A 15,511-nucleotide genomic window follows, 5' to 3' on the forward strand; every position below is an offset into this window, starting at 1 on the left:
TTCTGGTTTCTAGTCCTTTAATCAGCTTATCTTTTTGGATTATTCTTGTGAGCAATTGCTTTAAACGTGTTTATAAATCTTTCCCTAAATTCCATCTGTTTAAGTTGAGTCAACATAAAATTCCATTTGACGGTATCAAACGCTTTTTGAGTGTCAACAAAAATCAATGCCATTTGTTTTTCGATGTGTGATTCATAATATTCTAAGGTGTCTAGTATAATCCTAACATTGTGTCTAATTTGTCTTTGGGACAAGAAGCCATTAGGTACTTATTATCATGTATGGTGGACATGTGTTGAAGCAAAGATGTACTGGGGAAAAATACATACTTGGCTAGAAAAGATGTTAGGAAAACATGTAGATTTTAAACTGGAACTTTTTTATTAGATATTATGCCAGAAAAGATTGATAAACAAAGCATATATCTGATTTTACATGTGACAACAGTGGCAAGAATCATATTTACACAATATTGGAAAAAGGAAGAATCACCACCAGAGGAAGAAATAATTTAAAAAATATTAGAATGTGCAGAAATGGACAGACTTACTATGAGGTTGAAAGAAAAAGAAGAAACAGAATACTATCAGACTTGGGACTTGTTTTATCAATGGCTAGAGAAAAGAATAAAGGATTAGGAATTAAATTTGTATTAGTGAATGATACTCAGACAACACATTGTTGAATAAGTACTATTGAATTGTATGGAAAAATTAATAAAATTTTACAAAAAAAAAGGAAGAGAAAAAAGCCCAGTAGTCAGTTCATTGACCATTAACCAAGCAATAATAGGCCCTCCTGTCCCAGTCACTTCCTCAGAGCAGAAGCCCCCACTCCATTCTGAGCACATAGGTAAGAGAAAAAAGAGTTGTCTGGTTTATGTGGGTGACAGAAACCAAGAGAGAGCTAGAATAAAATCTGGGCTTGCAAAACAAACGCTCTTTGCAATTGTGTTGTAGAAAACAAAACAAAGAGATCCTTCAGGCCTCACCATCTGCATGTTATGACACAAGCAAAATGGGCATGAGACTGATTGCAATTGGGGGGTGGGTCTATAGGTGCTAAGATTCCCACTTCTGGGAATAAATTTAGTGCTCCATTCTGGAGCAATGCAATCCCTGATCAGCTATAGGAGACAGGGATGTTAGATACAGTATGTTTGCCGCGAGTTACATATAAAAAAGCAGAACAATTATTAATAATAATTATTAATACAATGTTTTCAATTTGTATATAGGAATGCCCATTGCTATATGTCTTTTTCCAGCACAGCAAAGCATACTTGGCCTGGTGAATCTAGGAAGATTTCTGTCTTAATAATTCCTAGCTTTCTCCAGCCATCAAAGAGGCAGTGAAGCTCCAATCTCCATTAGTGATATGTTTCCACAGTTATACTTTGGCAGTACTAAAAACAGTCGTTTGAAAATTTCCCTGTGATTTTATAGGGAGCATAGTTACAGCATATTGTTAGTAACAAAACAAAAGAGAAACTAATACTGAGATTTCTAGTAAGCTTTGTGCTATTTGTTGTTCACAATTCTTAATACCCTAAGAGTTAGTTTAAGAAAGTCCTAATATCTTTTTTCCTAGTTAATAGGCTGCATAATTGGACGCCAAGGGACCAAAATTAATGAAATCAGGCAGATGTCTGGAGCCCAGATCAAAATTGCCAATGCCACAGAAGGCTCATCAGAGCGTCAGATCACCATCACAGGAACCCCAGCTAACATCAGCCTTGCTCAATACCTCATCAATGCCAGGTGAGATTTCCTCTCTCAGGCCCTCATTCTTATTTTCATCAACTTGTGTTCATTACTGGTAAAATACACCCAAGTGGCTATAATGCTCATAGCATGTTAATTTCCACTGCATCTCAGAATTTCCAGGAAGTAAATTTCTTTAGAAACCTATTTCTGCTGAATACAGTGCACAGCTAGCTTGCCCCCTGTGGTGCAGCTTGGAAAGAGGGCAAGTGTAAACCAAATGGGCCAGAGGTCTTAGGCAGTCAAACTACTACTCTTTATTATCGTTGTAATCTCCCGGCTAATGTAACATCACCATACAGTAAATGAATAAATCTGGTGAATACAACTCTTGGGAATAGCCTAACTATTTTAGCTGAAATAAAATCTGTTAATATTTGCAGCAATATAGATACTTCTGTGAGATTAATGTAGTGATGTTAAAATTTCCAAACAATGGAAAATGGTCTGGACATAAAAAGGACTGGATATGAAAACATACTGATCATTATGAATGCTGTCTAGCAAACTTGTTGATATTGTGCAACAATTCAGTAAATTATCAAATTATTCAGTTAATTGCATTAAATCAGATACTTCTCTCCTTTTCTTCTTTTCCAATTTATAGCCATTATTTTTCCTTAATTCATCATTTTACTGAGCCAGACATGTCAAATTCTTTTCATTTTAACAATATTTTTTCACAAATAAAAAATTCATTAACAGTAAAGTTAAAACAGCTGTTCTTTTTCATAATAAGTTTATTAATTACTAGTCTACATAGATAAGAGAAAAATCTGTTAAATATATCTTTTTTGCTTCCAATCTTAGCAACTAAGGGAGTAAAACAAGCATTTCTGAGGAATTAGTACTATAAATTTAATTTTGATAACTAAATGTTTTAATATACAAAAGTATAAAATAACTGAAGCTTTAAGCATTTTTTTCCTTCCCAAGAGTGTATTTCCCATTACCATAAATGTTCACTCCTACTAGCTCCAAGTTATCAGACTTAGTGTAAGGACCCTTCAAAACCTCTTCCCAGAACCCACAGAAGGGAAAAGAAAAAGACCCATCTAGTAAAATCCCCCCAACCAAAGAAATGGGTTCGGACATTTAGTTTTTTAGATACTATAACCATTATAAATAATGATCATTATAAGTCATTATTTTTAATAGCACTTTTGCTGCCATATATCAACTAATATGCTTATTTGATATTAAATTTATTTGAATATGTTCTACTTGGACATTTTTTAAGTTAAAAAATAGATAAAAAATATACACCTGAAGTTATTTGGCATTGTTTTGTGTTGTAGTTCCCTTGATAAAAGATTTCCTATGAGCCATACTGACTGTTGAATTGCAAATTATCTATTTCCAAGAACTTTGGAACAATGTTGGAAAACTCATATTAAATCAATGGTTAAGGAATTAAAAGAATATTATGAATGTTTCTGTCAACGCTGTGACAATGCATGTCAACGTGATGACAACTGAGCAGCCATGTTACCTTTGCTTTTAGAGTGCCTTTTACTGTTTTAAAATTCAGATGTAGAAGTAGGGATGGGGTAAATGCTTGAGGGTTTAATTAGCCATAACAACTTCAGCTGTGTAGGAACTCGAGGACATTACTTGATAAAGTTTTGGCAGGCTGAGGATCTGGGAAGGAAAGCCCAGGTTTTGCATTACTTGGAGAATGTAGTTTCTGATAGCTTCTTTGGGGTGGGAATTGCAACTTGTTACTTTGTATCTGGGGGGAGGGAATTTCAGTCTTGGGTTCAACTATGTAAGTGCCGATACTTTGTTTCCTGAATAAAATGTTCTTTAAGGAAGAAATCTTTGCCTTGAAGTTCTTTTAATGGGTTTCATCTATCGGAACCATGACGTTAACCCAAGACTCTAACTGTCTTGCGGGGTCCTGAGCTCCAGTCGCCTACCCAACATAGGAGGGAGGCTGACAAAGACTCGGGGAAGATCCCAAAATGGAGAAGAAAGAGAAACCCGTCACTAGCACCGCAACCACAACTGCTATGTCAGTGGACGGAGTGCAGGCCATCGCAGCGATAGAACGTGTGGTTTCAGATGCTCCAGCGGTGGGGGTGAGACTGAAAACTCAGGAGCTCAGCTGGTGATCTAACTGGACCCTGCCTAGCAGAGATTTGAAGCATTCAGAAGTGGGCCAGCCAAAGAGAGGTTCTTCAAAAGCGGTCAAAGTTGAATTTTCACTGCCTGCACCCCAAAGAATGCACTTTCCTGATCACAAAGGGGTTAAAAGGATGGCACTGTCGGATGACGCAGATGAGTGGAAGTACTTGGCAGCAGTCCAGAGCCAGTCAGTCTAGCGCCTTAGTGAGATATTCAAAGGGCTGGATGTGGGAAGCAAGGAGCACGCAACCCTTCCATTACTGACCAGTGAACGGGATGATAAGCATTGCTGAGGCTGTCCCCAGGCCAGAGCAGGGGGCCAGAGCAACTTCCCCACCTTCGAGGTTACCAGCGTTGCCCTCAAGCTGAGTGTGGAGAAGTCTGGACCGTCAGCAGTGGTGCCCTAGCCACAATCATTACTGACAGCCACTGAGCCCTGCCTGTCAGTGGTGGTGTGACAGCCCTAGATGCCAAGAACAGTACGTTAGCCCTGAGCATCATTGCCCCTATGAGAGTCCCGATCGTTACCCACATTGCCGCAGCCTGGCGCAGGGAGAGCCTTGACTGTTATCGAGACTGGGACAGCCCTGACCATCACTTTTACCGATGGAGCCCTGAACCCCATCACCGGTGACATAGCCCTGAGTATTATCCCCAGTGCCAGTCCCGAGACCTTTCCCAGGGGGGAATGGGCAATAGATTTCCAACGCAACCTGATGCAGCAGTATGGGCGAATGCACGATCTACTACACAGGCAGCAACACATGGCTGCTGCTCCTTTTGAAGCTACATTTGATGGGGACCTTGAGAAGTTAACTTTCTTTTTAAATCAAGTGCATTCCCATGTGAATCACAATGTTGATGCATATCCAGATCCGGCGGCAATGGTTGATGTCATCGCATCTAATCTGGAGGGAGAGGCTTCTGAGTGGCTTAATAGTCTGCACAACAAACAAGCACCTGAGCTATGGAATCTTAACCTTTTCATCCGGGGATTAAGGACCTGATTTGAAAATGAACCCATAGCCTTGCAGGCAGAGAAGGACATTCACGAAGTGAAGCAAGCTGGCAGACCAGTAAAGGAATATGTGCGTGAATTCAGAAGAGTCGCAGGTCTTATTGAACGGTGGCCAGAACATTCCCTAGTGCACCATTTCAAGAATGGCCTGGACAACAATCTATTCCAAGCCTGCATCTACCAGGGAATTCCTGACCAATTATAAGAATGGTACCAGATAGTAGTGAAGATAGACATCGAGCTAACCCGTTATAAGAAGACTACAACTCCTGGGGTGGCTCCGAGACCAGAACCTGCTAGATGACCACCTCCCCATCAAACCCGAGTGACAAGAGCAGCTGAACCTTCCAAATCTTCTTTCACACCTCCGATCAAGTGCTTCAGGTGTGGGCAGCGGCTTGCCCAGTCACATTGCCCCAGCAGAGAAGTGGACCAGGGCCACCGGAGAAGAAAAAAACTGCCCAGCAGCCAACCAGAGAAAAGTCAAGCTGCATCATGCAGGAACCTGTTACCCAGGTCACCTTGCCCATGCAGGAGAAGGTTGAGACTCCAGCTGGATCGACCACTGCACTGGCTCCCTACAACAGTGACAATGAAGGAGAAAATGACCTGATGGTGAGTCAACCCATTCCACCTTTTTCCCTCGCTGCCAAGCTCATAGCCTCTAAGACGGGTACAAATGGGCTTAACTGTGCTAGTGGACTCAGGGTGCCTGCCAATCGCCCTTAAAATGGGCATACGAGAAAGGTTGCTCTCCAAACCTATGAAATTTGAACAAGCAGATGAATCTTTAATGGGAGGAACCCTAGTCACCCACTTAACTGAACCGGCAAGGTTAGAAATAGGTGAACATTGGGAGCTCATCTGATTTGTGGTGGCTCCGAAAATGACTGAGGCAGTGATTGTAGGTCTAGTTTGGTTGGATAAGTAAAAGCCTTTCATTTGGTGGGAGAAGGGGATAAGGTTCGTGAGATTGCCTGTAGGGCCAAATCCCCTTCATGGCTCTTCTGACATGAGCAGAGAACCAGATCCACTAGCAGAAACAATGAAAGTAGCCACCATCCCCCTGCCATGGGAACCACTCATCACCAGTGAATATCGAGACCTGGTGGAAGTGTTTAGTGAAAAGGAATGTGATGTCCTACCACCACACATGCCAAATGTATGCCATGACCCCCTTTGAAGTGGAGGAACTACGGCAATATGTTGACAAGAATTTGGCCAGAGGTTTCATTGAGCTGGCTAAATCCCAAGTGGGGATTTAGGAGAAAAAGGAGAAAAAAAGACAGGTCGCTGAGGTTCTGCATGGATTATAAAGGGTTAAACTGTGTGAGTGTGGAGAATAAATACCCCGTCCCCCTCTTGAAGGACCTACTAACCCATCTGGCGAAGGGACATATCTTCACCAAATTAGATCTAAGAGAGGCGTACTACCGCATAAGAATAAGTAAAGAGGATGAATGGAAAACTGCTTTCAACTGTCCACTGGGCAGCTATCAATTCAAAGTTATGCCATTTGGACTACAGGGAGCTCCACCTGTCTTCATGCAGCTGATCAACCAGGTGCTGCAACCAGGGTTTTTGGTGTATCTTGATGACATCTTAGTCTATTCCAAGAATATGGCTGACCATGTGAACTTAGTACGAGAAGTACTGAAAAAACTGCTAAATGCTAAGCTATATTTTAAATTGTCAAAGTGTGAATTTCATCAGATGCAACTGGATTATTTGGGCTACAGAATCTCCAATGAGGGCATAGAGATGGATCCTGCCAAGGTAAAAGCTGTAATTGAATGGCAATCCCCAAAGACTTGAAAACAGCTTCAGAGCTTTCTGGGATTTGCAAATGTTTACCATCAATTCATCCCTTCATTTGCTGAAATTGCTTTACCCCTAACAGACTTATTAAAAACAGGTAAAGAAGGGAGGAAGCCATGACCGGGCCAGTTACTGGCATGTACTCTGAACTGTCAAACTGCTTTTGAAAATTTAAAAAGACTATTTGCAGTCGAGCTGGTCCTAAAACACCCCTGCACAGGGGAACCATTTGTGATTCAAGCTGATGCTAGCGATGTAGCAGTAGGAGCAGTACTTTTGCAAAAAAAAATCATGAGGGGTTCCTACAACCCTGTGCCTACACTTCAAAAAAATTCACCAACTGTGAGAGGAGGTGGACAGTTGGGGAGAAGGGAGCCTTTGCAATTCAATGGGTGCTGTTGACATGGCATCATTACCTGGAAGGGAGAAAAGTGCCTTTCGAAGTATGGACCTATCACAAAAAGTCCTCATAAACTATCCCCCAAACAAGTACGTTGGCCACAATACTTTAATTGATTTAATTTCACCTTAAAGTACATACTGGGAGGAAAGAATTTCTTAGCTGACGCTCTATCCAGACTGCCTCAGTATAAGAGCCAGCATGAGCAACTTGCCTGCATCACAGACTGTCTCTCAGATAATCCTACAGAACCCCCAACCTGCAAAAAAATCCCAACCCTGATGATCCCATAACAGTGAAGTTAAGGCAGTTACTCCTTAATGATCAATGGTTTAAGGATAATCAATCCACCCTAACCATAGAGATGGACTAGCTTACAAGGGGGGAAAATTATATCTGCCTGAAATCCTTCAGCTCTAAGCGCTCCAATGCAGCCATGATATGAAACAAGCTATTTGAAAATGCTACATCTACTTCGACTGCAGTTTTGATGGCCAGGTTTGAAAAAAGATGTAGAAAACTATGTCAAAAGCTGTGCAGTAAGCGCCACCGTGAAAGAAATTCCAGGGAAGCCCCCTGGACTATTGCAGCCAGTTGCAGCCATGGGAAGAGATCGCTATGGATTTTATTGTTGAGTTACCTGAAAGCAGAGGAAATACGGTAATATGGACTGTGATTGATCTTTTTCGAAGCAGGTTCATTTCATCACCTGCTCTGCCTTCTCATCAGCCCAGAATCTGGCTAAAATGTTCCTTAAACACATTTATAGACTACATGGCATGCCAAAGCAAGTAATCTCTGACAGAGACATTCAATTTATGGCCCAATTTTGGAGAAATTTTCTGAAAATAGTTGGCTCGTTGCAGAGGCTGTCATCAGCTTTTAACCCGTCTATGAATGGGGCGGCTGAAAAAGTGAACGCAATGGTGGAGCAATATCTTAGATGCTATGTGGATTACCAGCAAATGAACTGGGCTGACCTCCTCCCCTTCGCTGAAGTGGCTTACAACAATACAATCCCTTTTAGGATTGCTACCAGGAAGGAATTCAATCCAATACCTGAGTATCCCCAAGAATCCCCTACCTCCCAGACTCTAGATGAATAGATGTCAGTTTGGAGAGAGGTGTGGGACAATGCAAAAAAAACACTGAAAAAAGCCTTGGAAACATATAAAAAGCAAGTTGGTAAAAAAGACTTCCCCAGAGATCATTCCACGTTGGGAAAAAGGTTTATTTATCCACGAAATATCTGAGACTCAAATTACCCAGAAAAAAAATTGGGACCGAAATACCTGGGTCCTTTCCTAATTGTAAGAATCCTGAATCCAGTTACTGTGGAGTTAAAACTCCTGTAACTTTTAGGAAAGATCCACCCTGTATTTCATTGTAGTTTATTAAAACCTTTATGGGAATCGACCTTATGACCCCCTCCCAAGAAAGTTCCTGGTCCTCTGTTGGTGGCTGGGGAAGAACATTACAATGTGAATCGTATTCTTGATTCTAGATTATTCAAAGGGAAGTTACAGAATTTAGTACAGTGGAAAGGCTACTCATTGTCAGATGCAAATTGGGTAAAATCTACTGATGTAAAAGCTAACAGACTTATTTGTAAATTCTACAGCAAACACCCAAATAAGCCAAGGGGCAACCCTTAACCTATGCTTCTGTTTAAATCGCAGGACTACTCCTTTCTATTAAGGGGGGCCAGATGTCAACACTGTGACAATGGATGTCAACGCTATGACTGAGAATCAGCAGCCCTGTTACCTTTGCTTTTAGAGTGCCTTTTACTGTTTTGAAGTTTAGATGTAGAAGGGGGGATGGGTAAATGCTTGAGGGTTTAGTTATCCATAACAACTGCAGCTGTGTGGGAACTCAAGGACATTGCTTGATAAAGTTTTGGCGGGCTGAGAAGCTGGGAAGGAAAGCCCGCATTTTGCGTTAATTGGAGTATGTGATTCCTGACAGCTTCTTTGGGGTGGGAATTGCAACTTGTTACTTTGAATCTGGGGGGAGGGAATTTCAGCCTTGGGTTCAACTATGTAAGTGCCAATACTTTGTTTCCTGAATAAAATGCTCTTTAAGAAAAAATATTTGCCTTGAAGTTCTTTTAATGGGTTTCATATCTGAACCATGACAGTTTCTCTTAATATTAAAATACAATTAATGCAGCAAAAATGTTTTTCATGTTTATTGGACACTTCAGATAAAGTTTAAAATGGATGTCAAATTTATTATGCTGGACTATGAAATGATGGACACACCCTAATTTATATGATGTGGCTTGAGCTGCCATTGTTTTGTTTTGATTTACCAACCATATTTTTATTAATATGTTTTTGAGAAGAGTAATATTGTTCAAAGATGTGAATGCTATTTTAATTATGTGCCCCAGATTTGAAATGTATCATTATATAAAGTATTTGGTTTTAGTGAGCAAGGGTTGCTGCAAAAAAACATGGAGTTTTCAAGATTTACAGTCTTAGATTGATCATGTTTAATTGCTATTTTATCAGTGTAATGGAAAGAGTGATCAATATTACTATGTGGTCAAGATTAGGTTTAATGCTGTGCTTAAAGCTGAGCTTCTTTAAGTTTCCTTTCTCTTTTCCTTTTCCTTATGTGTTTGCTTTTCATTTGTTTCTGTATTTTTCCTTTCTATATATTAAAGCAAAAACATAAAAGATAATTGCCCATAGCAAGCTTAAATAAAATTGCTTGTTATAGCAGAAAAGCAAGATATAATAATCTGTCTAAATACAAGACTAATATAAATACCATTAATTATTTTCAACTGTGGCATGCCTGATACAGGCAAAGAAATGTGTGGCATATCTGGATAGAAAATAAAGGATTAAGAATGTGTCCTATGGTGCTACATTAGGCCTGCTTGTTTTTCAGTTAAGAAGAAGCTGGAAAATGCACCGCATTTGCATGATAAAGTAGAACATTACCCAGGTGAAGCAGGCAAGATGCCCATTTGTCCCCAGTCTTGGTAACATGGCCAAAAATGTCAATGCTTGGAAGGGATGGGCATTACAGAGCACATGGGGAAAGAATTCCACTCATGATGCTACATAAATGGGACACATATGAATTTCAGCAAATGTGGTGCTACTGTCATATTCATTGAGATCCTTCAACCTGTTGAACTTATTCATACAGTAGTGCAACTACAAAAAAGACTGGCCGGCATTGTTTCACAGCAAAAGCAGATCTTGTTACAGTTTTAAATGTGATATAAATAATCATTATTGCCTAATACTATTATTTTAAATATACTGTCTCAGAAAGTTCTGACTGGATTTGGTATTTTTGATTATTGGATTTTTCCCAAGGATCTAGGAGAGCTGAAGATTCTAATGTAATATATGCACTGTTCCAAGTAGTGTGACTATTTGTAATTGAGATTCTGTCCATTTCCATTGTGTTTAGAAGCATTTGCAGACCTTTTGATAGGGCACCAGCACTTGAACACAATAGGAATGGACATAACAACTGCAACACATTATATGAAGGATGGAGCATGGTGAATAAAACACAAGTCCTTTGATCTGTTCCTCATAAACTGCAAGCACTCCTTCGGCTGTTCTTCAACTATATGTATCTCTATTTCTTCTAGGCTGACGTCTGAGGTCACTGGAATGGGTGCACTCTAATTTGTCGCTTGTCATCCTTAATTCTACATCATCCGACTCCATCAAGTCAATTATCCTGCATTCAGCTTGTACAATCTGCATATTTACTACTTCACATACCTGTTTTATCTCTTAAGATATTTTTCTTCCAAAAGGAATGTGTGCATGCCCATCAATACTCACATACTCATGTTGATAAGTGTCTTTGCATTTTGTGCTTCTGGTTTTCTTCTTAAAATTTAATTTATACTCCAGGCCAGTCAGATGTAAAGTGCATACTAATCTAAATAGATTTTGCTGGTGTTTTCTTTCATTAAGCCTTCAAAGAAGACATTCTCATTAGCCACAGTTTAACTGGACCTTGTTACCTTAATTCTCTCAGCTTTTTTTCAGCACCTGCAGTAATTCTGAGACTGAGTCTCATTTAGAGCAAGAGTTGCTTTGAAATAGATATTCAGTTATGTCATTATTCTCTCAGTTTCTAAACCTTATGCATTCTTGCCTCATCCTTAACAGTATCCTTTGAATCTGGCATGGTTTCTTCCATTAAACAGAGCAGGCAAGAGCCAGTGAGCATCAGCAGGAAATCTCACTGGTTCCCTGGTGGTTTCTGCTGCTTTGCAGTGGCATAGCCAGAACCAACCTTTCTCATAATCTCACAAGAATCAACAAAGCGGGGGGGGGGGACCTTTTCCTGAAATGTGGAAAACAGAGAGCATGAAACTAAACTAAATTCAAAATGTGGCAGGAACTGCTGAAAAAAAGCCACCCACAGACTTTTGGACTTAGGTTAGGAAGCTCCAGATTCTGTGAGCCAGCTGTGTTTGCCATTGTTTAAATTCAATAAAGTCTGTGCAACTTTATTGCTAGTAATAAGTCCTAATGTTGATCTCAGTGCTTTTTTATTTTGTTGATGGAGTTTGTGTATCATTTATCTTCTTAATTTATTTCATACTTAGGTTGGGCAAGAGAGAACTTAAGATATAGCTATTGGGGTGACTGACAGATCTGTTTTTTATCATGGGAGAGTTAAAATTACAGTGAATTCAGGAGGCTCTGTTTACAATATATGTCATCTGATGAAGAAATCCCTCCCCCCCAAATGTTTTCGGAACTATTTAAGCAAGCAAGCAAAAAAACAAACCAGAAAATCAAGAAGCACAGCTCTAAACATACTTATACTTATCCGATTTCCCAGTATCCTTACAGTATTGGGGGTTTTCACAGCCATTAGCTATTAATAATAATGTGGATGGCCTCAGTTACAGTGGCAATGAGTGCACCATTGGAAGACTTGAAAGACCAGGTTGACATGGAGAAAATCTGTATAGTAGATGATATTAACAGTTGGTTTCAATGTTCCCAAGTTTGTAAGTATTTCCTTAGCAAAATTCCTTTAGGCCTATCTGCCTGTATTTGGCACGACACATTCCTACACAAGGGCCAACTATGCCCACAAATTACTGTCCAAATACCAAAAAAAAATGAAAAGAAGTCTGTTCTTATTTTAATAATGGACTTCATGCCCTCAAAAGAATCTAGAGGCCCACAAATTCTATCTTATTGTGTTAAAGAGATTGGTTTTTTTTCAGCAATGTTTCCTGGCAATATCTTTTGTAAGATGCAAGTATCAGAACAGGAAACAATATTGTATTCCAAGAGTGGCCACACAGATTTCTATAATAGCAAAACAATATCAGAAGCTTAGTTTTTATCTCTTTCCTAATGATAATCTTTGTAATAAATGCTAGACCAACATCATTAAGCTATCACAAATTCACAAGCCCCGAATTTTAAAATGTTTTGAAGCAATAATGAAAAATTAAAACACTGGTTAGCTCAAACCAGAGCAGTCTAATCAATCTATTTGGGGAAAAGTTGAAGTTCTTTTCTGAAGATTTGCCATGAAGGAAATTGCTAAGCCCTCATGATCACCCAGTAATCCATTTCATCCCCCCCTTTTTTATGTACTGGACAATCAAATGTACCTGAGAAATAGTCATAATTGTCCCTAAACCTTTCAAGGAACTTGCAGGCTGCTTCTCATTTTCAGTTGAAAATTCAGTGGTAATGCAGTTTGCGCCCATGGTATGAAATCTCAGTTGCCAAGTGCTGGAAACAGTCGGCATAAAACAAAGGTTTCCAAGGTCCTGGAAATCAAGTTCCTGAGCTGAGTTCAGAGGACTGAAGGTGGGAACTGGTTTCCATCCCCCTTCCCCTAAAACTGCCCAATCCCACTTCTACTGTAATTCCTTCTGCCTACCACTATTCTGATCTTCATCCTTACCTCCAAACTCCATGTCCTAAATCCTTAGCTTCAAAGGGATCCTAACATTATGTCAACCTTGACTTACTTATAAACATCCAGTTCTACTCCTCTAACCAAACCATCTTCATTCCCCAACCACATCACACAGCACTGCACTGAACTGAGTGACTTGGCAACCACCACAGGTCCCAATGTTCAATCTTCCTCCATTTGCCCTAATCCCAACCACTTCTTCCTGTTCCCCTTTACCTTACCCAATAGACACTGTTTTCAGCCAGGAAGTCTACTCTAATGACCCTCTTCTCTCTACCTAACTGAACAGTCCCTATCTTTTTTATACCTTACATTATCCATAAATTCCAGAAATACATGCCATTTCCCTAATTTCCATATAGGGTTTCTGTCCTTGGTCTTTTTTTTTCTTTAACCAAGCTGAAGATACCATTGCAAAAAAAAAATTGTGGGAAAACATGACATTACTATAGGCCACACAACCAAGTGGAAGAAATAGATGAACTCTTCACTAATCAGTTAGCAAATGTATGCAGAAATCATACCACAAGTAGTAATGGGAGACTTTAAACTACCCTATCAACTGGAAGACAAACTCTGCAGCAAGTGGGAGATCGAACAGATTCCTAACCAACTTAGCTGACAGCTTTGTCTTCCAAAAGATAGAGGAGGGAACTAGATGAAAAGGTATATTGGACCTAATTCTTACTAATAGAGAAGAAGTGATAGAGGGAGTTGAAGTTGCCAGAACCTTGGGGGAAAGTGAGAATGTCATACTGGAATTCAATATAATGCAAACACAAGCAATAGAATATAATCCAACCAGTGTGTAAGGTCCCACCCCAATCCACGTCTTAGGAAAGAAGAACTCTTGGAGACAGGATTGTCCAAAAAGGAACTTTTACTAAAGCATAATTGTCAGTGGGAAATCTAGACAGGATCTGAAAACTGTGTTACAGGTTGGTACTTTTAAAGTGTCCCTCAGTGAAACCCCCCTCCCCTCAGTCCATTTGGTCAGTCCCAGATGAATTAAGGTTCAGGTATCAAAACCTTCCAAGGGAAAAGGGATCTTCCATGCCTTTATGACATTTCCTTCCTCCCTTTCAAATTCTAATCGGAGATACAAACCAGATCTCTCCCCCCTCCCTTTCTTTGTTCTTCTCAGTTCAAAGGTTCTTCCCCTGGTCTAATGACGGCCTCCAGGCAGGCTGAAATAAACACCCTTGCAACAAATGGATAAGGATAGCCAATTAACATCTTCTCTTCTCCTCCTTGGGAATGGCAGAATCCAGTGAGGGATGTAAGATTTTAGAACATACAGATGGGGATTTATGAATGGGATATAAATGGATTCTGACACAGTGTCTTAAACTTTAAAAGAGCTGATCTGAACCTAAGCAAAATTTCTTTTTTTTTAATTGAAAAGTTTTACAGTACTTATCTTTAACAATCCCCCCTCCCCCCACCCCTACCTAACCCTCCCTGTCCCTCCCCCCCATTTCCCCCTCCCCCCCGACTTCCCAGAGCTAAGTACAAGGTATAAAAACAAAGAACAATCATAAACATCCATATGCTAACAACAATAAACTATTAAATCTATCGCTCTCTAGCTCATATAAGATAACTACAAGCAATATTAATATTACATATAAAAAGAAAAAGAAAAGAAAAAAGAAAGGAAGACTTATTCAAATGCTAAATGAAACTTTTTAGTCCCATATTTGTTCTGGATATAATCAATCCATTTTTTCCACTCCATAATATAACGTTCTTGCGAATGATCTTTCAAGTAAGCCGAGATCTTTGCCATTTCCGCCAGGTCAGAAACCTTTAGAGTCCATTCTTCTATAGTCGGCACTTCCTCCTTCTTCCAATATTGACCTATTAAAAGTCTTGCTGCTGTAATTAAATTCAACATCAACTTAGTGTCCACAACAGTAGCATCTGTAATTATGCCCAACAAAAACAATTGCGGACAAAACTTTATCCTTTGCTTGAAGATCTTCTGCATATTCCACCAAATTTTTATCCAAAAAGCCTTAACCTTTTTGCAGGTCCACCATATATGAAAATATGTTGCATCTTCGCCACCACACCTCCAACATTTTGGCTGATAGTTCGGATACATACTTGCAAGCTTTTTAGGATCTAAATGCCATCTATAAAACATTTTATAAAAGTTCTCTCTTAGGTTTTGGGCTTGTGTGAATTTTACGTTCCTCACCCATATCTTTTCCCACGTGTCCATTGTAATAACTTCTTGGATATTCTGGGCCCATTTTATCATACAATCTTTAACAAGTTCTGTTTCTGAGTCAATTTCTATCAATGCAAGATATATCCGTTTAATATGTGCTGGACCCTGATTTCTAATTTGCTTTATCAAATTTTCGTCAGTCATTGCAAAACCAATTTTCTGATCTTCTTTCCACCTGGCCCGTAACTGAGTATATTGAAACCAAGTTT

General features: G+C 39.6%; 1 protein-coding gene across 8 annotated transcripts in view; it reads left to right on the plus strand.

The window, feature by feature from the left end:
• PCBP3 (poly(rC) binding protein 3) overlaps positions 1-10,849 on the plus strand; it is a gene marked incomplete at its 5' end in the record, with an annotated part of 62,846 nt that extends 51,997 nt beyond the window's left edge. For all 8 annotated transcript variants that reach the window (XM_081312782.1, XM_081312783.1, XM_081312786.1 and 5 more), the window contains 2 exons: positions 1,591-1,760; positions 10,749-10,849. In XM_081312782.1, the coding sequence (XP_081168908.1) occupies positions 1,591-1,760; positions 10,749-10,785 (207 nt within the window). In that variant the 3' untranslated portion in view covers positions 10,786-10,849. The remainder of the gene's footprint in view (positions 1-1,590; positions 1,761-10,748) is intronic.
• Between the last annotated feature and the right edge of the window lie 4,662 nt (positions 10,850-15,511).

The sequence above is a fragment of the Vipera berus genome (genome assembly GCF_964194415.1).
Source record: "Vipera berus genome assembly, chromosome: 1".
Taxonomy (NCBI): domain Eukaryota; kingdom Metazoa; phylum Chordata; class Lepidosauria; order Squamata; family Viperidae; genus Vipera; species Vipera berus.